Source organism: Candida tropicalis (genome assembly GCF_000006335.3).
Source record: "Candida tropicalis MYA-3404 genomic scaffold supercont3.8, whole genome shotgun sequence".
Taxonomy (NCBI): domain Eukaryota; kingdom Fungi; phylum Ascomycota; class Pichiomycetes; order Serinales; family Debaryomycetaceae; genus Candida; species Candida tropicalis.
This window is the reverse complement of record NW_003020060.1, coordinates 95,578-117,642: the sequence shown is the minus strand read 5'-3', so window position 1 is coordinate 117,642 and position 22,065 is coordinate 95,578. Positions and strand designations below refer to the sequence as shown.

General features: G+C 30.1%; 6 protein-coding genes across 6 annotated transcripts; 3 read left to right on the top strand and 3 right to left on the bottom strand. All coding sequences in view use genetic code 12, as the record gives it.

Moving 5' to 3' along the window:
- Nucleotides 1-4,181: 4,181 nt before the first annotated feature.
- CTRG_05275 (uncharacterized protein) lies at nt 4,182-5,084 on the top strand (the record flags this gene model as incomplete). Its single annotated transcript, XM_002550931.1, has 1 exon — nt 4,182-5,084. One exon carries the CDS (start codon nt 4,182-4,184, stop codon nt 5,082-5,084), a length of 903 nt encoding a protein of 300 aa, XP_002550977.1.
- Nucleotides 5,085-5,418: 334 nt separating this feature from the next.
- CTRG_05274 (uncharacterized protein) lies at nt 5,419-7,614 on the top strand (the record flags this gene model as incomplete). The annotated part of the gene is made up of 1 exon (XM_002550930.1): nt 5,419-7,614. The coding sequence occupies one exon, from the start codon at nt 5,419-5,421 to the stop codon at nt 7,612-7,614; it is 2,196 nt and encodes a 731-aa protein (XP_002550976.1).
- Nucleotides 7,615-9,326: 1,712 nt separating this feature from the next.
- On the bottom strand, nt 9,327-9,752 carry CTRG_05273 (uncharacterized protein; the record flags this gene model as incomplete). The annotated part of the gene is made up of 1 exon (XM_002550929.1): nt 9,327-9,752. The coding sequence occupies one exon, from the start codon at nt 9,750-9,752 to the stop codon at nt 9,327-9,329; it is 426 nt and encodes a 141-aa protein (XP_002550975.1).
- Nucleotides 9,753-12,434: 2,682 nt separating this feature from the next.
- AGA1 (Aga1p) lies at nt 12,435-13,301 on the bottom strand (the record flags this gene model as incomplete). Its single annotated transcript, XM_002550928.1, has 1 exon — nt 12,435-13,301. The coding sequence occupies one exon, from the start codon at nt 13,299-13,301 to the stop codon at nt 12,435-12,437; it is 867 nt and encodes a 288-aa protein (XP_002550974.1).
- Nucleotides 13,302-20,234: 6,933 nt separating this feature from the next.
- Nucleotides 20,235-20,522, bottom strand: CTRG_05271 (uncharacterized protein; the record flags this gene model as incomplete). Its single annotated transcript, XM_002550927.1, has 1 exon — nt 20,235-20,522. The coding sequence occupies one exon, from the start codon at nt 20,520-20,522 to the stop codon at nt 20,235-20,237; it is 288 nt and encodes a 95-aa protein (XP_002550973.1).
- A 400-nt stretch (nt 20,523-20,922) lies between these two features.
- CTRG_05270 (E2 ubiquitin-conjugating protein) lies at nt 20,923-21,402 on the top strand (the record flags this gene model as incomplete). The annotated part of the gene is made up of 1 exon (XM_002550926.1): nt 20,923-21,402. The coding sequence occupies one exon, from the start codon at nt 20,923-20,925 to the stop codon at nt 21,400-21,402; it is 480 nt and encodes a 159-aa protein (XP_002550972.1).
- Nucleotides 21,403-22,065: the final 663 nt, after the last annotated feature.

The window sequence follows — 22,065 nt, the reverse complement described above, 5'->3', positions numbered from 1 at the left end:
AGGGTATTGCATTCATAATTACAAGAACATGGATGTACAGTAACGTACAAGAGGTCCAGATTCCCCCCTTGCATCAAAAAATTACCCCTTAACGAAAATTAAGATAGAAATTGAGTCAGAAATCATACAAACCTGGTTAAACATCGATTAGAATCATTGAAAGAGTTTATCTATGATGGAAATATTGTTTAGATGTTTCCATTACCTTTTCAATGTTCATAATTTAGAGTTTTGTGTCGATACTACTAAACAACAGTTTACTAATTTTTTTTTTTTTTTTAGTTCTTGCTGCCAATCTTCTTGTGGTTACAACCGTTGAACGGTCCCTGCTGCTTAGAAATTAAGGTTCTAGGTTTGAGAAAGTTGTGTAGATCACTAGTTTGTAAGTTGTCTCACAATAAATTGATTGTTTTCGTTCGATGTGATTAGTATTTTCTATGATAACAAATATTCAAGGGTTGAAAAGAGGATAGGTGTGAGAATTCAAAAGCAACCACCCAAAAAAAAAAGGAACGGACAAGGAGAAACGGATTTTCCGCAAAAACAAAGGCACAGACAAAATTGATTGTCGCAAGAATAATAAATTTGGCATTCCCGTTGTTTCTAAATGGACTAATTTTTTTTGTTTCTTTTTTTTTATGTGTCGCTTTGTGTTTGATAGACAGAGTATGAATATTAATTTGGATTACAAAGAAAAAAAAAATAGATATTTTTTAATTAAGAATGAAGTTTAAAATTCAGAAATGGATTGAACTAAATGTTGAGCAAAATAACAATTTGAAAGATAAGACTATTATTTAAGAGTCGGTAGTTCCACCATATAAATCCGAAATTTTCGTTCTTTTTGAAACAACAACGAGAATCAACTCTTCTACATTAAGATAAATTAAAAACACTTTTGACTGAGATTTCGGATTTGGACAGGAAAAATTATAAACCCGTGGGAGAGTGAAAGAAAACTGCTCAAAGGCAAACAAGCACTTGAACATATTTTCTGTTCCTGAAATTGTTTCGGATTGAAGAGAGAGATATAAAGAGAGCAAAAAAAAAGGAACCACAGTATACATTTTCAATTTCTGGATATTATTTAGGGATCTAATTTAGGTATAAGCCACTGATTCGGGTGAAAATGTTTCTTTTAATAGAATTTAATTGCCAAATTAAGATCGAAACTACATGTAGATGTCTTTGTGGGTGGAGATATACGCCTGAATTTATTATATTCATGGTTTGTTCAAGTTATTTAATTTTTTTTTTTGTTCTCACTCTCATTCCCACATAGTTGTTGTGTAATTCGCATAATGTAGAAATCATTTTCTAATTACAAACAAATGATAAAATTCTCAGCTAAAATAAGCAATAAAAAAAATAAAACAAAAGCAAAACTATCAATGTACAATGAAAAATTAACATACCAATCATTCGGCGAAATTAAAATTTTCTAGTTAAAAAAAAAAGTTGGTTGTTAATTGTCTTTGATTTGTATCTAATGTCAGGATTTAATTTAATTTGTTGGGTAATTAACTAAAAATCAAGCAAAAAGACTAATTAAAGACTAAAATAATAGAATAGGTACTGATTTTCCTCCCGATCTAGTTAAAAAAACCTTGTTTCAGACATTTCACAAATTCAACCAAATGATTTAAAATTAGATATCTTATTGAAATTAAAGAAGAAAAACTCGCCTTATTTTTTAAAAAAGAATTTTGGGTTTGTTTCCCTTTTTTTTTTGTTTAATTTGTGTGTTGGTGTTCCTAATTTGGAAAGCGTGTAAAAACTTTTGTCCATTTCAAGATTGTCGGGACGTAAGGTTTTAAATTTGTTTGTTTCTTTCATAATGCAAATGTATAATGCAAATTTGAACAAGTTTCATTATTTTAATTTTGCATTAGACTAATTTTTTTGGTTTGTTGTTTTTGGCTTTTGGCGAACCAGAATAATGGCGGTGTTTATGTTCCACCACTGTATCGAAAAATACGGAAGAAACTCCGACGTGGACAAAATTATTTCCTGGTGAGATCAAGCATGAATTAAAGAAAAAAAAATTGAATCTGCATTAACAAAATTAAAATAAATAGATGAAGTACTGATTGACATAGACGTAGGGCTAGAAGCGCTGGTAATTCATATTTCTCTAATTGGAGGAACCCATAAAATCGATAATCAAAATCTACTTTGCAACTACAAAAAAGTTGTGTTGGTAACCAAATCAGGCAAAAAAAGTGAAAAAGAAAAGGTGATTAAAATGATTTTCAACAGTCTTGTACAAAACGGAAAATGCAATCTACTAACCTTAGCAATGACCCTTGATGATACAAAAGAAAATAAAATAAGGAAAAAAAAAGATGGAAATGGAAAATTAGGCAGTGTTAAGATCATCAACATAGCCAATCAAATCATTTCATGTATGGACTAAAAGACATTTATCCCAAGCTGAATGTGCAATCATTTACGTTTCATAAGGCCCCAAGTTGAAAAGATTAATGTACCTTACATACAAAAATGGATTATTATTATTGTTATTGTTATTTTATTACAAACCAAAGGGAGCAAATACCTGATCTCTGGAATTAACAATTTAATAGTTCATATGAAACCTGATATTTGACTCTGTTTCTTTTTTTTTTTCTGAAAGGAGTTTCGACTTTGCTTTGATAATTGACAAAAGAATATAAAACCAGAAGTTGTATTCATGTCAGGTATAACTGTAAATGGAATTAAACTGTACCAATTTAGTAATCTAATGCAATAATGATTTTGGTTGTCAATTGCAGCTCCTCATGAAATAACAACTTGACGCGTTTTTGTATTATTTGACCCCCTAAACGGTAATAATACTTAATCATTGTGTAATTGTAATCTAAAACAAACTAAATAAATTTTTTGTGTATTGTGATACATCCATTGATCAAAGAAGAATCATAAAAAAAAAAGAAACTGCGATAAACCAATATCTTTAGCAAGCTATACGGTGGTGTATGTGTGTGATTGGAGGTTAATCCTTAACCAGAACAAAGTCTTCCTCTATCTCTACCAAAGAAACCCATAGACCTCTTCAAGATTAATCTAGTTTAAACTTTCTCCAAGAGAATCCCTTTCATAGAGTTAATCACCTTTTTTTTCTTTATTTCTTTGTATTCATGAAAAGTTTCTTCTATCATGATGGATCATATAATCAAACAATAGAAAATAATGATTCCATCTTATTGATCTAACTCTAATACGCGCGGTAGGAAAGAAAAAGAAAAAGGAATAGTCCCATTGCGATGGCACCATTCTGTCGACACTTGATCCGTTGTTCCGCGGTGAGCCCATGCCGGCACACTCTAGCACAAGACCACGAGACAGAAAGAGGCACCAAGAAGAACAAAAAAAAAAGTGAAAATTAGAAGTGAAACATTGGAGAGAGTGAGAGTGAGTGTGTGGGTCCCCCTAATAATTGATTTAGTTAAACTCCCCCTTTAAAACAGAAAATAACACAAACCCAATTGTGAGGGATGCTCAAATAATTTTGTCGCTGTATTCAAAATTCCAATTAAAATTTCAATTATAATTACAAATATTTTTGTCACCACCAAACCCAAACAAACAAAATTTTTTTCATTACACAACCACCAAAAAAAAAAGAATATTAGCACACAAGAATTTTTCCTTTTTTTTTTGTTTCTGTTTAATTGTATTATAAAAGTAAAACCCTTTTTCTCCTTTTCTTTTTCACTCTGTATGATTTTTTTTTCCTCTCCCTCTGTTTAATATCGCTATTCCTTTCTTTATTATCTTTTTTTTTATTTTTATTTTTTACAACAAGGTCAACATTTTTTTTTCTTCTCAACCAGTCCTGGTCCCAGGTTTTCCATCAACTTCAATATCACAACGTCCCATTTTTTTCAATTCACTCTACTTGTTCCTCCAACGTTACTTTAATTCTTTTTTTTTTTCCACATATAAAAAAAACCTGTGCAAAAGGGCCCCTTTTTTAATTTTTTTTTTTTTTCGCTCCCATTTTTCCCCCACCGGTAGTAGGAAATAGAAGAAAAATTTGCACTAATATATTTCCTGCAAACAAAAAACTTTTCAGGACCTTCTGGCCACAAAGAAAAAAGAAAAATAATATAATTACACCTCCAAACAACCATAACCATAGATCAATTATTTGTTGTTGTTGATTTTTGTAACTAAACATGTCTTCAATTGATAAAGATATACTAACTAAAGATGAGGAATCGGAAGATACTACAAAAACCGAAAGTAGTATAAGTTATTCCCTGAAAATTGACCATATGAAGAATCCGCATCGTATAAAGCTAGCACCTGATGAAATCAAGTTAATTATGTTTTTAATAGTTGAGATCAAACCGTTTAAATACATTGGTGATAAATCTTTGAGTCAAACTAAAAAATGGGAGCTTATAAGAACAAGGTATTATGATGCAAAAGCAAATAATAAAGATGTGGAAGTAATTGTACCTACTGTGCGAACACTTCAGAGACAATTGACTGCCGGTCTTAAAAAAGCAGAAACCAGGAGGAAGAAAAAGAGAGTATATGATTCAATTGACCAAATATCAGACACCGAGAAGTTGATTCAGAAGAGGCTTGATAAGTTAAGTGTTGAATCCGCAACTGATCAAGAATTAGAAGATATGATTTATGATTTGAATGAACTTTCGGATCATATTAAAAAGACGAAATCAAATCCACAACCACGTCCTTCATCAATTCAAAGGATAATGAATCCATCTCCTGAATCAACTCCACAAAAACAGCAACGTCATTTTCATGATCTTCATCATCATCAACAACAACAACAACAACCAAACAATAATAGTACTCAGACACATGTGTTGTCTGCTCCAGTTCCACCACCTCCTCCTCCTCCTCCTCAGCCAGCACTACCACAGGTTCAATCATTTTCTCCACCTATAGCTCAAGCAACTCCTATAGCACCAAGACTTTTTCATGATCCGCAGCCTTCTCCAGTGGTACAACTGCTGTTACAAATAGTAGAAGAGTTGCAAACAGAAATACAAAGCATGGCAGATCGTTTACGATCTATCAAACAAAAATTGGATAGACTAAAGTAAGGTCATTTTTAAAAATAAAAACTTATCCTGTATTACTAGAAAATAAAGATAACTCGATAAAAATCAGTACATACCTATTATGTATTATGTATTATTATTATCAAAAAGAAGAAAATAAAATGTATATATATATATAACTATATAATAAAAGAAAATCATTTGGTTAAAAGTTGTCTTGCAAATAAAGAATGTCCCTTATGTGAGGGTTGAATGGTCAGAAGAAAAATTATACTCTCACTTGAATACAATTTGCCTTTTATATTATGTGTGTTGCAAAAAAAAAAAAAATCATCAAAACACAAATCCTGGATTTGACAACAATCAATCCTTAATTATGATTAAACTTATTGTCATTGGTTGTTTAGTTTATTCTATTCAAGCTCATTTCATTAATTATTATCCTCCAACAGAATTAGCCATATCTGATGATGAAATCGTCAATAGAGCAGTGACTGAATTACACAATATTGATGCCGCTACTGATTTAAATGAATGTATGACATGTAAAACAAGATTACAAGTAGCTAAATTTATTGCCTTGACAAGACCAGATCTAGTTCCTCAGATATTTTCAACTTGGTGCATTGAATCTGGAAATGATGAAATACAATGTCATATGAATTATGGATATCCTAGTGAGGATTATTGTACTATGGGAAATGATTTCACCAAAATGGTTAGTCTAATGAATCCTTCAGGTTTAGATGGTGATTATTTCTGTTATTATCATGATCGCAATTGTGCAATTTTACCTGAAACCCCACTTGTTGATATGAGTAGATTGTGGCCCCCAAAACCAAAACATTATTTACCTCCTGATGATTGTGGTGAAAGTTTCCATGTATTGCACATTAGTGATATCAACCTTCAACCAGATTATAAGATGTTTGCTGAAGCTAATTGTACCCAAAGTTTATGTTGTTCACCTCATTGCAGAAACTTGAAAACATCTGCTCCTAGTAGTGATGCATTAAAAGATGATTATTCGGGATATTATGACAGTAGTTATAGTAAGAATCATTTTGAAAAGGGTAGCTTTATGGATATTTCTAAAATTAAAAAACCAACTTGGAGTCCAGCAAGACAATTTGGAGAATATACTTGTGATACCCCAACTTTGCTCTTAAATAGCACCATGCAATGCATTCGTGACTTGCACCAAAACCATCTTTCATTTGAATTTGCTTTATTCACTGGTGGTACAGTTGATCATTCTGATAGAAGCTTCATGAGTAGGGATAAAAATATTGAATCACAGGAGACTAGTTATAGGATTTTAAAACATTACTTGGACACAGTTGATGTGATTCCCACGTTTGGAACCAGGGATATTTTCCCCATGAATCAATTGCCGCAAAAAAATCTAACAGAAAATTCTAATAGTTACCAGTGGCAATTTGATTTCTTAGCAGACTTGTGGCTGGAATTAGGATGGATAGATCATGATGTTTCCAAGCAAATCCGGTATAATCAAGTGGGATATTCCATGATAACTAAACGGGGATTGAAAATTATTTCATTAAACTCAAATGTTTGGAATGTCAAGAATTTCTATTCATTCTGGGAAGTTTTAAAAATTGATTCATTTGGAATCTGGAAGTTTTTAATACAAGAACTATTAGATTGTGAAAGAAATCATCAACGTGCATGGATTATTGCCCATTTACCTCCAAGTCATCAATCATTACCATTGCCAACAAGAGTGTTTGCCCAAATTATTGCTCGTTTTTCACCAAAAGTTATTGCTGCTATCTTCTTTGGTAGTATTCAAGTAGATACATTTATGGTACAATATGGAAATGATGGCACTGATACAAGGGAATTAGAGAATTCCATTAACCATGCGCTTGTGGGACCACTGATTAGTCCATTTCTGGGAGTAAATCCTGCTTGGAGATATTATGCAATTGATCAACAAAGTTTCAATGTTATTAATTCATTCACATATTATACTAAACTTGAAAATACATTTCATAATGATGGTGCAGAGCCTAGTTGGGAATTTGGATATTCAGCCAGGGATGTTTATGATCCAGAACAGATGTGGCCCATGGATTGGAGTTTAAATACTGAATTCTGGCATCATGTAAGTGAAAAGATTAAAACAATTCCTGAATTTGACTTGTTGTATCAACGATTAGAAACCAGATGGTTTACTGGTGGTAGATTGAATGATGATGGGTATTGTAAAGTTACCAGTTTTACTATGGAAGCTAAGAAACAATGTATGATTACTGATGATCAAGATGATTATGTTGAACCTAAACAATCTAATGATTATGTACCATTTATCCATGTTGGAGCAGGAACAGAATATATTGAAAAGGAAGTAGCATATCCAAAAGAATCTAGTGGATATGAATCATCTGGTAATGCAACCCTTAATTTGGAAAGTGATTTAGATATTGATGACTTTGAAAGAGTAGATGAAAGGGAGAATATGACTATAATCGAGCCACCACCTAAAAAAGTAATAGGTAAATCACTTGGGCTAAGAAATAGAAATCAAATTCCAATTGCTCAATTATGAAGATTCTATGGGAGAGAGATTGCGAGAGAACAACAAATTTACTAATGTGAGTGATTCGATTTTCTTTTTTTTTTTTTTTACTTTCTGTACTTTGCTAGAAATTTATTGTCCATTTGTGTGTAGTTACAAAATAATAATTTTAATTTTGTCTTATAACGTTTTTGTCTTAAAAGGACAATCAAACGGGAATGTTTTATGAATATTTACAATTATGCTTTAAAAGGAAAAACAAAATGAGAATAGGAACAGAACTAAAAACAAAAAACAAAAAAAAACGGTTATCGGATAATTAAATTAATTATAAAATAGAGCGAGAATAAAGTGTGGGTAAAATGATGAAGAGAAAAAGAAACGAGAAGCAACCAAACAAAAAAATAATACCCCTTGCATTTGCGTAAGAATAGTGATAATAGTTGCGGAACTCTATTTAGGGTATTTCCGACCTAATTCTAGATACCCTGCATGAATCCAAAAGAAAGGACGGATTTGGACAACAACAACAACTTATCAAGAAAGAACGGATTTCTATTGGATGGATGTGTTTGTGAATAGTAGCACAAATAGTTTTTAGGGTTAAGCGAGGTAAGGGGAGGAGATGATGATCATGATAGTGGAGGACGACGAGGCGTTGAATTTCAGGAGGTTAAAGTTAAAGCCACGTGTCAATGATAAAGGCTAATTGTTTAATGATAATACAGGGAGAGAGTTGTGATAGTCTACATTGGAATAAGATGTTGATTATAATAAACAGACAATAGTATAGGAAGAAGTATATTAACTATAATGATATATATATGTCAGTGCTAGTATTTTGATTTCAAATAAAGAAAAGTTAGTAATGACATGAATTCAATAAAAATGGAGCGTTCAAGTTCCACACCTCTAAATTTTCCAATAGTTTAAACGATACACCAATAAACGCAATTCACGATAATGTATGGCATCATTTGGATACTCAAAATCATTTTCAAAGTTAATCTATTGACCCAAAATACTTCTCAAGTACTTTCAAAGGGAAGATCTGATTTCCTTCTTTTTTTTAACTTCGTTGTGAATTTTCTTTTGTTCAATTTTCCCTCTTTGTCCTTAAATAATTACTCATTGATATATCTCCAGCTTTATTGAATTCAGATGTTGGTACATAAAACCACGATTTACAAAACAGAACTAATTTAGATACCGAAATAATTCAAACCATTAAAGAAAACTACTCTTAATATAAATAATTTTTAAAATAAGGGATAACACTATCAATTAATGATCACTATTAAAACGTTCCATACGTTTGAATAATTATAAGAGGGGAAACCTCATCATTCAAAATAATCCCATGTACACGACTCACATGCAAGTTAAATAATTGTAATGGTATACGTTAGAATCTGATTATTGAGTACACACTGTTGTTTAGTTTTACAACAGTGTTCATCTTAAAACTAAAATGTAATTGAATTTTGTCGGACTAAATTTGAATTGAGAGTTTGAGTGTTGCGGGTTTATTTTTAGGTGAGGCAAGTTTTTAATTTAATTTTGTTGCAAATTTGCAACAATTATGCAAGTATATAATGAAATGCAAAAATATTGACTATGATACATACCATACCAATTTCGACTTATAGAAGTAGACACTTTTGCAAAATACAAATTAAGAAACCATGGTGTATGCGTATCTCATTTATTTCTTCTATATATAAACTATGATATTTCTAATTTCATTCATTGAAATCTCTTTTCATACTATCACGAATCTTTCTTAATTTTTCTTCAAATTCAGCCATTATTTTCAAACTCTCCTGTGTGTTTTCTTCTTTTTTAGATTGTTCAAGTAAATCTTTCATTAAATCAGTTGTTTCATCACACATTGTTTTCCAATTTTGAACCGTTTGATCAATCGATGAATCTTTATTACTATCAACGATATCATTTATATTAATTTGACATTTGTAGAATTTCCTTTTCTTTACTGGAATCTCTATTGTTGATGTTTTTGGTTCATCAATTACCAATTTGTTGTGAACGGGTAATGAATCAGGTAGAGGTGAACTCTGTTTGTTCTTTTCTGATTGGACTACATCATTTTTGTTTGACAGATCTAGATCTTCTGATATAGTCAAAATATCATTAGCTGTTGTAGTCATAATTATGGATAAATTTTAAACAAAACTGGCAAGTCATTTGTTTCATAATTGTAATTTCATCGCGATATCATGAAAGTTTGATGTGGTTTTTGTTAAACGGGAGAAAAAATATCACATGATTCGATCATATCAAATCGATACAAAATTGTTCACCAAAAGCTAGGTAAAGACAAACAGAATTCTCTTCATATTTGCAAAATACTATTATATAGCTTTGGATTATTGCATAATCTGAAGAATAAAGACTAGAGATGAAGTTTGTTTAGACAAACGATGGGTTTTTTTTTTAGTAAAGAGGAGTTCCAATGGAAACAAATGTTGATAATAACTGAATGAAGTTTGGAATATAAACTATGGGGAGGAAACGGATGATATAGAGATCATTGAAATAAGAAGAAGTAAACAAAAATCACTACAATAGTAGAAACATAAAATAATAATAACTAAAGATATATATTCTTATATAACAAATCTTGTAATATCAAGATATAGTGCTAGAACAATCGATTGTGAAGGTCAGTAGTATTTATACCTGATATTGCAATACCTGATTTTGATCAAACTTTCCAGAAAAGGATTCCATAAAAACAACTTATATCGACTCATGAGAGTGACCATAAAATGCAAACAAAATAACAGTAAGATTGAATCGCTACATTTTTTTTAAGAAAAATTTTTTGTTCGTTGTTGGAATTCTTTCGTGTTCCATTAATCGAGTCGTGTATAACGAGTCAAAAAACAATCTACCCTTTGATTGGTTCTAATCTATTTCATAATCACTCGAAAGAAGGATATGACGATTGAAAAATGATGAAAATTCAATAGATAATTAACAATACTTTAGACTATACTACTGTTAGAAACAAGCAAAATCAAACATATTGATTTTGATAGATACATATAAAGTAGAAAGCTTTCCTTTAAGATGCTAAACTCATCGATTTTTCTCATTTCTATTTTAGTACTGAAATATGCAATTAATTAAACATCCATTCATTGTTACATGTGGTAACTAAATCTCACTCTGATCATGTGATGGAATAATCTAATATCTCTCACTAAGTTATATTTCCAATTTAAAAGCGAATGAAAAAAATAAGTTCCCTTTTCTTTTTGTTGACCAAATATGCCATACTATATATTATTAAAAGACAGGATAAAGCGTTGGCTCTATTTGCAGTAACAGATAATAATCAAGTGTCCCACGTGATAGAAGATCCGTGACAGAAGCAAATTCTTTCCGCAGTTGAATATTTACTACCATATAATTATATTTGTGGGCATTTCAATTATATTCTTTTTCAGTAAATCTAAGTTGAACAACATAGTATGATCAATCATTGTTTGTTTGTCTTAATGTAGTGTATCATCATACCACCTGAGGCAACAAGATTACCACAATTCTAAAACAAATTCATTATAAACTAGACGATGAGAATAGAATAATTGTCACCTCAGTTTGACTTTTGTTTATATCTATTGGAATTAAAATTTTATTATAAATTCATTGAAACAAATAAAAAAGAATTTTAAACAACAGTCTTGATAATTAATGTTTGTTAAAACCTTACCCCTTACCTGATTTATTATTAAAATGAACGAAATTGGAAAGTCACATCTCTCATAATTATTATACTTATACTTTTCTTTTTTGTTTCTTTCAGATAATTATGAAACAAAAAAAAAAATATACATTTCATGACTATACACGGGACTTAATGCAAAAATCTTAAAATGCCAAAAAAAAAGGTACCAAATACAAATATAATAACCTTTTTGCAGTTATTAACGGAATATAGTATAATTCATAGTTTTTGAAATGTTTTAAATATCGTCAAATTAGGAATATAATTTTATCTTTTTTTTTTTTTCTGATATCATTCACGTAAATAATATCTTTCATTCTTTTATCTTACATTTAAATATCATTTAGATACTTACAGAAAGAATGTTAAGTTAAAGGTTTGATTTTGTATAATGATTATAATTTTGCATCTTAATTTATTCATACTTTTTGTGTGCTTGCATGTAACTATTTGAGTTTCTAATGTAACAAAATCTTTAAAAATTAGACAAAGCGAGAGAGAGAGGGAGGGAGAAAGGGGCTAAAATCAGGGACAACGCAATGAGATGGTACGATTTATAAGCTAATGCTACATTAATATAGTCTAATGATATTAGTTTATTATACTTTTCTATCTATCCCTGTGTGGTTGTGCTCCCCTGAACTTTTTCTCAACTTCAAGTAACAACAACTCATCACCAAAAGTTTATCTTTACTGTGATATTAACTTTTAAGAAATCATGCATGGCTTTCGCATACTGATGTGTCCTGCACAATTATTTGACGGATTTGCGCCCAAACAGAAGTACGCCGCAAATTGCCGGCAGAACACTAGAGTAGGAAAAAAAAATAATTCATTATGAACAGATTACGTAATCAGAAATATCTTCATCAGAGAAAGATTTTCACTAGATTTGATCATCAATCTTAGCTGTCTTTTTGGTCTTTCCGCTCCCTTCCCCTGAAAGTCATAAGGATCAACTATCGATGACACTAATTAAGAGATCCCTTTTAAAGTGATTCTCTCACTTGCAATAGTAAATCTACGATATAGTAAATGTAAATCATAAATAAAGGGCAACGTATTTTATATCATAATATACAAGTATATATATAATCTAGAAAGAAAAATCTATGAATTTGTTTGTAGACATTGTTGGGTTGTTTGTTGTGCTTGATGGAATTGTTGTAATTTGTTGTAATTGTTGTTGTAATTGTTGAATTTGTTCTTGTTGTTGTTGAACAATCAGTACAATATCTAAAAATTCTTGAAATGATTGTTGTGGTTGTGGTTCTGGTTGAGTTTGTTGTTGTGGTTGTTGTTGTTGAGGTGGGATCATTGAGTCCCAATTGTTGTCCCATAAATCAAACTCACTGATCAAGAAATCATCTAAAGATTCAACTGGTGAAGGCAATCCAAATCCTTCATTGTTGTTAGATAATGGGTATGGTTGAATTGGAGCACCACAAGCAGTAGTAGTAGTAGTCACGGCAGGAGAATTTCCACAACCAGAAAGAACAGGTAATGGTAAATCATTAATACTATTCATTGAAGTATTAGCAGTCATTGGTGTAGAAGGTGGTTCACTCTTTGCACTAGTAACACTAGCAATACTTGAAATACTACTTGATCTTCTTGAACTAGCAGGAGTACTCATTTGTTTTGGTTTCTTTTCTTCATTATCATTAGTGGTATCTTCGGATTGAACAGGAGATAAATCAACAAAAACAAAATCCTTTGGTTTACCAGGTTTATTTTTTGGTCTTCTTAAAGGAGGTCTTTTAATAGTGAATTTTGAAGCAGCAGCAGCAATTCTCAATGAATTGTTCAAACATTCCATTGAGGTTTGGATTGAGTTTAGTGATGCATTAGATTGATGTGATGTTGTAGAAGATGAGGATATACTGCTATGACGAGATGGTTGGGTTTTTTTAACTCTCCATAATTTTTTGCCATTAGCTGGTGGTAATACTTTTGAACTCATGATTTGTTATAATGTGGGTATAATATATTAACAGTAAAAGGTGGGTATAATAATAAGGGTATAATAATAATAGTAAGTTAGGTATAGGTTGGATAGGGTATCAAAAAGGCAAGGGTATAACGATTGGGTTGGTGATATAAGTTGATGATTATGATGATGCTGATGTTGATTAAATGAAATATAATAGAATAAGTTTTTATATAATTAAAACGAAAAAAAAAAATTATCCAAATTTGAAGGAGGAATCGATTGGTTTAAATAATTGATGATTATTAGGGTTTTTAGATTTTGAAATCTGCTTGATGTCTTTTCACACCAATTGATATCTCTTCACATATTGAGCAAGAGGAACAGAAAGAGGAGTAAATTAAAAAAAAAAAAAAAAATCTAAAATTTAAGGTTAACACTTTTGTGTAATAATGTCTTTTTGTGTACAAAGAGTTTTTTATATATTTAAAATTTCACTCATTTTTTGGTTAGATGCACAAAGTCTTAAATGTATTTTTAAATTTTGCATTTTGTGTAATTCCTGAAGTGGGGCATTTATCACCAATTGCCACAAAAAGTAAAATCTAATTCAATTATACCTAATTAGGAAATATTGCACAAAACCCACATTAAAGATAATCTTTCTCTTTTTATTTGATTTTTTACTGTAGTATTCTCATTACGCTACCTTGGTTACATAATCAATTAAGTATGGTAAATCATTTTTTTATCACCTCACTGAAATTTAATCACTATCATACATAAATTTTTTTTGTTGTTGTTCTTCGATTCCAATTGAGAAAATTGGTTGTTGTTCCCCCTTGAATTTGCCTGATTAGTAATATTGGATGTTTTAGATGTACAATCGAGAATTACATTCTACAAACTGCATTGACTATATTATACTTGTCTCACTAGTAAAGAAAATAATGTTGAGTCGATTCAATTGGCTATATAAATCAATAGTGGACTATTAAACCGGTTTTCTACGTCTCATATGTGAGTTAATTATCCTCCCCCTCCCCCTCTTCAAATAACCGAGTATAAATAATTCATTCAAAATCAAAGTGTCATAACTATTTGGATCAACTGATAAACAACAAAAACTTGGGGTAACCGTATATCTACCTATTAAGTAAAAGTGGAGTAATTAATCTTCGGAGAATCCTACGTATAGTTAACGATCTCCCACTTACCAAAAAAGACTTGACTAATAGAACTCCTTCTTTCTAAAACAATAGTTATTAAATGAAATAATAAATCCATAATGTGTGTTATAATTGCTTTGTGTACGCAATGTAGAAACAATTAAATTCTTTTGCTTCTTTCCATAATGAAGAATTCGACAATCCCTTTACTTCTAATATGAAGTATCATAACCTTCACGTTCAATAAGTTCAATTTCTATTCTACTCCACTTTTAAAATATTCTCCTAATCCACATCAATCAATAGCACCACCTCCACCATTAAACGCTTTGCAACCGCCGTTAATATTACTACTGAAATTCATGAAAAGAAAAAGAAAAAAGAGGAGTAACGATGGTAAGTTTGACATCAACGGGTTTCTTGTATCGTTTATTTTAATTCATAAAACTTGTTATTTCCGTTCATACATATCTAGACAGTTTATAGAATAAATAAAATACAATAAAATAATAAAAAAAGGGGGAGAAAGAAGAGGAGGGATGAGTGGGTAGGATATAGGATATAGGATATTAATATGCGCAATAGTAGACATGTTGAAGGACTGCATATAAAACCATGCATAATAATAGAACAAAAATAAAAAGGTTACACAGTTCGCAAGTAAGAGAGAAAATTTATTATCAATTATCGTTAAGAGTAAATCGATCATAAATATTTTATTATACTTTGCACTATTGGATATTATTATCGTCTATTTAACTTCATATTAGTGGTTGGTTAATTGGTTTATTATTTTGTGTGCAAAAAGAATGAGAGATTGAGAGTGTTTCTCAGTTTCGGTGGATATGTGCACAGATGTACAAAACCTTTGTTTCCCTTGTTTTAAAACGCAATGTGTAAATCTTTCAATTCATTGAATTAATTGTGCCTTAGAAAATGATTGATGACTGTTGTTGTTGTTGTTGTTTGACTGTGTAGAATACTTTCCTAATTAGGCATGTTTGAATCATCCCGTATAAGCCCTATTTCAATTACTGTAACAAAGGCGATGAACAACACTAACAACACCGACAACTGATCTTCATACAGATACATTATGTAGGTTAATTTGGTCATTATGTATAGTTTTACTACAATTCATATCCCTTTTTTTTTCTATCGACTACTAATAACAATTTAAAGTGTAACAAAAGAAAGTAAAAATTAGATAGCAAACAATACATTTCTCGTCGTCCTCCTCAACATGCATTGCTTTTATTTCTTTTAATTTCATTCTTTCTTGGTAATTATTCAACAATCAAATATGACACACATAGAAACGGCATATTTAGTTGTCCTTATGGTGTCACTCCCTTTTGCAATTCAAATGGGCAATGGGTTGTTAAGGAATAGTTAAATACCAATAGTAGAAGAATTATAAACAAATTCATTCACCTAAATTATAAACAATAAAGATCGTCGGAAATTTTCCAATTTTCTAATTTTCCAGTTCTTTTTTTGTATTATTTATTTCAACATACATTTCATTAGTATAGTAATTATAGTAAATAATACATCTATTTTTACAGACAATCGTAAGTGTATTAAATTGCCCTTTATTTGGAATGATTATTGACTTACCTAATTAGTTAACCTAATTGTTCAAACGTTTCTATCTTTTGCAGTTCAATATTCTATATATGATGATCCAATTGTTTCATCTTTTTTTTTTTTATTTTTTGATCAACTTCATTATCAATTGAGTTAGGGAAAAAGGTGTAATGGATAAAACATGGGCATTATACTACATTTTCATCATGTTCTTTTTTTTCATTTTTTCATTTTTGATTAACTGTACACGCACTTATCTTAATTTGTGTAGAACTTGTGTATTACCCCACATTTCATGATTCATCAACAACATCAACTTTAAAACAAACTAAAAAAATGAAATTACCCCTCTATTAATTAGTTACTATTATTATTCATGTGTTTGTTTGTGAGTGTGTGTAAATTTCCATTGCCCGAATGTCCCCAGAGCCATTGTCCATTTTGTTAAATAAAATAAATAAAAAAATTGTAATGCTATTGTAATGTTATTGTAGATTACTTTGTATATTACTCCTCCCCCACACATTTACACAAATTTTAATAGAATTGTTGATGACCTACAGTTGGAAAAACTTCGTAGTCGATACGTCTAATCAACATAAAGTGGGACATTTTATGTCCCTCCATCTTTCTGCCCCCCTTCATGTCTTCTTATGTTAGTTTATGTTAAATATTTTTATTAATCACAAGCGCGCAAAATAAAAATAAAATAAAAAAATATAGATTTAATCCGAGGTCTTACATCAATTAGTTACCAACGGTCTATATCACTACATCAAAAAACAGGCTAAACGAATACGTTTCACTCATCTGTAAGTTCATGAAAATGGTTGATTTTATTTTTTACTATAATGAGGCGGACTTATATTTTAGCAATTAAAGGGTTAGTAATTCAAAGGGTTTTTTTTTTTTTTTTAATTAAGGAAAAAGATTTTTAATCTTTTAGTCCGTTAGTCCATCCCTCTTCAAGAAAAATATTCTTCAGTAGACGATCAAGTGAATTTTCATTAAAGTTGTTGTAGTCACTCAACAAAAATAAAGTGAAATTTAAAATAAAAAGGGAATGTATGAAAGTAATTCTAAATATTTTAAAATTCAAATGAACAAAGAATTGGTTATGATACTTTAGATAATAGTCATTCAGTATTTGATAGATACATTCATTTTAAGGACTATAATCTTGAATTCTATTTTATCATACTGGTGTATAAGCATTTATTTTTCCTTCATTACCCTTCATTTTCCTTTATTCTTTATGCTATAGTAATGGTAACAATAATATTATTATTATCGAGATTTGTCGATGATGTGGATACCGCGGATAGAAAAAGGTTTAACAATGTCAAATAATATTAGTACCATTACTTCCCGTACGGCACTACGAAAACGAAGGAACTTTACCCCACAATTCTTCCAATTCATTGATTAATTGTGTCATTAATATAAATTGTCATTTTTTTTGCTTCAATTAATCTGAAATTCATTTAAAGTACGGGAATAAATATAGAATCCATTGTTCTTGATTGGTGTAACTTTGCTCTTGAGTATGTGTGTACTGTATTTGTGTGTGTGTGTGTGTGTGATCTATTATTTAGACACATTGTATATTACTAATAATAATCCATTTGACATATATTCCTTAATTCTTATATTAGTTTGATTTATACATTGAACAATGACCTGCCTAATTAGGAAAGTGGGAAAATATAATAGATTGTTTGCTTTTGTTAGTCTGTTTTGCAATAGTAATAGTTGAAATTATTATTATATACGATAATACAATAGGTAGTGGAAAAAAGAAAGATATTTTTAACGCTTTTAACATCAACATAATAAATCCTACATGGGGTATTAACCTTATTTACATATAAAACTGCCCCTCTTTTCCTTCGCTGAATTACCCCTCGTTGCCTACTTTATCTCCTATTGTCTTTTTCAAATTTAAACTTTCCTAATTAGGCAATCAAATTAATCACCATTAATCTTTACACATATATGTGTGTAAATCTCCTTTTTGAAACTACCCAATTAACTAATTAATGAATTGGGGGACTTTCCTAATTAGGCTATTCAATAATAAGGGGTGGAGGGGGCAAAGAGACAATATTTCCTGTAGTTAAATCCTCTTGTAAAAGTTTTAATGGTTATTTTAGAGCAATTGAAACTATGTTAATTATTTGATCTACGATTTGTAATATTTCTATTTTTAAAAAGAGCCTTGATTAATTATTCATCCCTTATTTATTGGAATGCTATCAACTTTAAAAGAAAATTTCATTTCATTTCATTTCGATTCAATTAACCCTGATTGAAGGTAATAATGTTGTTGACTCAAGGCGAGGGGAGTGACCAATGGAGATAATTAACAACCTACAGACGTATTGACGTTTCTTTGGAATTAGGGGTTCGGTTAGTGATAATAGAGACTTTCGATAACTATCCTTTACCCCAAATATTATTATTCTACTTTTCAATATTCTAGATTGGTTTTTTGCTTCTTCAATTAATGAAAAAGTGGAGTAAATTCGGTTATAAAAGAATCGATCTTTACAGATTCGACAATTATTCATATGATATTTTAATTCATCTTTAATTGAAAGTGTTCTATATATGTACTTAATTAAACACAAACTGGAATATATTTTAAATGGCCTTGGTTTAGTTCATTAAATAAGGTCGCAAAAACTAGATATATAATTTATTTTTTTTTTTTTTGCTTCTTGTTCTTCTTCTCCTTGGTACACACACGCCCTCGGACAGTTGCACACAAAAAGTTACAATTTAAATTGTACATACTGTATGATGCAACTGAATGAATGAACGAATAGGAACAGCTATGGTTTTTGTTCAATTGTTGACAAAATGTTATATGTATGGAAAATCTTTCAGAACTATACTTTAAAATGCTCTAAGTAAATTCTTGATGGTGGATTTTCCTTATTTGTAAATTATATACATATTCATCATCTTATTCGATACATCATGTTAATAACTCGTCACCAGATGATCTGCCATTGTTAACAAAAGAGACAATAATATGGTTTCCGTATTGGTGAAATTTCAAAATATTTCAATGTTCCATCAATCTATCAAACGTTTTGCAAAAGTGGTTCATACATATATATCTGTGTGATTTATTCTAGACAATGAATGTTTATTTTGTTGCTATTGCCTCCTCTACGACCCAAATTTTACGGATTTTCAAAGCCAGAGCGGATATTTTAGACAGGTATTACATATTTTTAGTCGGTATTCCTTTTTTTTTTCTTTAAGTTAACAATTACTGTAAGTTAAAACTAAATTTATAAACCCTACTTTAATACCTTATCACTACCGCCTCTTGATATGAACAATAGGTATATATGTGAAAGTACGATTTAAAATAATAATAATTTCATCAAACCATTGCTATTACATTTACTGGAAATACTGAAAAAGTGGAAAACATTAATATTAGTTGTTGATGATTTAAGGTTATGAGTCCTTTTTTTGTTTTTTACTTTGTTCATTCATGGGATTGCTTTCCAATGTCGATAAAACTACTAAAATTTCATTCACATCTTTAATTTTTTTTTTTTTTAGCTTTCGTTCATTCGTACTTTCTAAAAAAAAAAGTGGAGAATAAATATTGAATTCAGGGATATCTGAATTTTAAAGTGGGTAACTAAATCCACTAAAGATAAATTTATTAAAGAAATTAGGGTATCCATCAATGGTTTATTAATTCTCTTTAAGAAATAAAGTTTTTCTACTCATTTTTCATGATATATGTACTAAGAGATAAGAGAAGAGGATTTGTTTGTAAATTTGAACTGTTCGTTTAATCCCAGAGGGTTAGCAATGTGAAAATTAACAAATACTTTGAATTGTCAAACAGAATTTAGTTTTAATCAATTAGCCACAAATATTCATCTTCAATATCTTACTCTCGCTCATAGATTTCCAGTAGAAACATTTTCTTATCATCGAGAAACAGATTAATGCGCTGACATAATCGGTATATCAAATGTGAAGAGAGAGTAAACATCCAGACGCTAAATGCATGCTCTAACAAATAAAAATCTAACCTTATTATCAGCATTTCAAACTATTTACATAAATAAATAAATAAAAAATCATTACAACATGCATTTAGTCATGCCATTCAACTTATCTGCCACGCATGAATTGAATCCCATCTCATTTTAATTTCTCATATCTATCATATCTACTCTTTATTCTTATTCTTCTCTTTTTCTTCTTCATGCTTGAGTTTCTCTAGTCTCATTTTTTCATATTTCAATTTAGCTTCAGGTGTTAAATCCAAAGTCATATCTTCAGTAAATTTAACAGAAAATCCAATATTCTCCCGTTTTCGACGTTCAATTTCCTCTGGTGAATGAGGTGTAAATTTCATAAATTGAAAATCACTACCTGATTTATAAGTAACATAACCTCCTAATAATATAGCAAAAGTTCCCACTATAAATCGATTTATCATTGGTACTTCCTTCATTTTGTGATCTTTGATGTTTGTTTATTCTATTCTTGTAGATTTATTCTTAGTTGATTATAACAGTTATTGATATTGATGGGTGTTTTTTTTTTTCTTTCTTTGTTCTCACTGTTGCTTGTTCTCTTTGAAGATGAAAGTGATTCGTCACACTCACACGACCATTCAAGAAGGAACAAAAAAAAAAAAATCTAAAACACTCGAGAGACAGGAGAGACAAACAAAATTAAAATAAAAAAAAAGGAGAACAGGGAAAAAAAAAATCTCACTAATCGTTGACATAAGGCAAATCCAACAACTACATTTTATTATTTGATACCCACAGTTTGTAGTTGATTATCACCTATAGATAGATTGATTTATACACATTTACGCACAAGATACAGAGATATACATCTTGACAATGGCTGCACTTCCAAAGAGAATAATTAAAGAAACAGAAAGATTAGTTAGTGATCCAGTTCCAGGTATAACTGCTACACCATCAGAAGAAAATCTTCGATACTTTGAAGTTACAATAATTGGACCATCATCATCACCATATGCTAATGGGTTATTTAAATTAGAATTATATTTGCCTGATGATTATCCAATGTGTGCACCAAAAGTTAGATTTTTAACTAAGATTTATCATCCAAATATCGATAAATTAGGAAGAATATGTTTAGATGTTTTAAAAGATAACTGGAGTCCTGCTTTACAAATTAGAACTATTTTATTAAGTATTCAAGCTTTGTTAGGTGCTCCTAATCCTGATGATCCTTTGGCTAATGATGTTGCTGAAGATTGGAAAAAGGATGAAAAGAAGGCTATTGCAATGGCTCAAGAATGGACTAAACTCTATGCTATGAATGATAATGCAAATACAAATACTACATCTTAGTAGATGTATATATATATATTGTGTGTGTTTATGTTATATTGATTAGAATGAATGATTAAAAAAAGAAAGGAAATATAATTTTCTTCAGGAATAAGTGTCACGTGAGTCTTTTTTTTTTGTACATGAAGAAACTTAATGTTTACGTAATCATTTAGTGTCCGGATATATAAATCGGATATATTACCACTGAAAAAAAAAAGGGAATTAAATTAAGACACGCGATCGGCTAATTAAAGGAAAATTGAGTTGAGTTACACAAGTCAAGTTTAGTTGGGCTGAGCTGAGCTGGGTTGTAAATTACATAATGCATAATCGGCACTCACTGACATAGACACACCAGATTCAATTTATAATAAGAAAAATATTACACTAACCAAAGTAATTTACAAAAAAAAAAAAATAAAAAAAAAAAACCACGCAAATATTAGAAACTGCAATTCAGCAACAAGATACTCATACAAGTGGCTATTGTCTTTCACAGACTGTTGAACTGAGACATGTTGTCAACAAATCAAGGCTTGTAGAACCAATTGGTTTGGTTGATTATTAATACGTCATAGTACTATATCATCAATTACGAAAATAAAATAAAAAAAATTAATGTTTGGTGCACACACACCCGGACGGAAACCAAGATTTTATAATGAATACAGCACAACACGC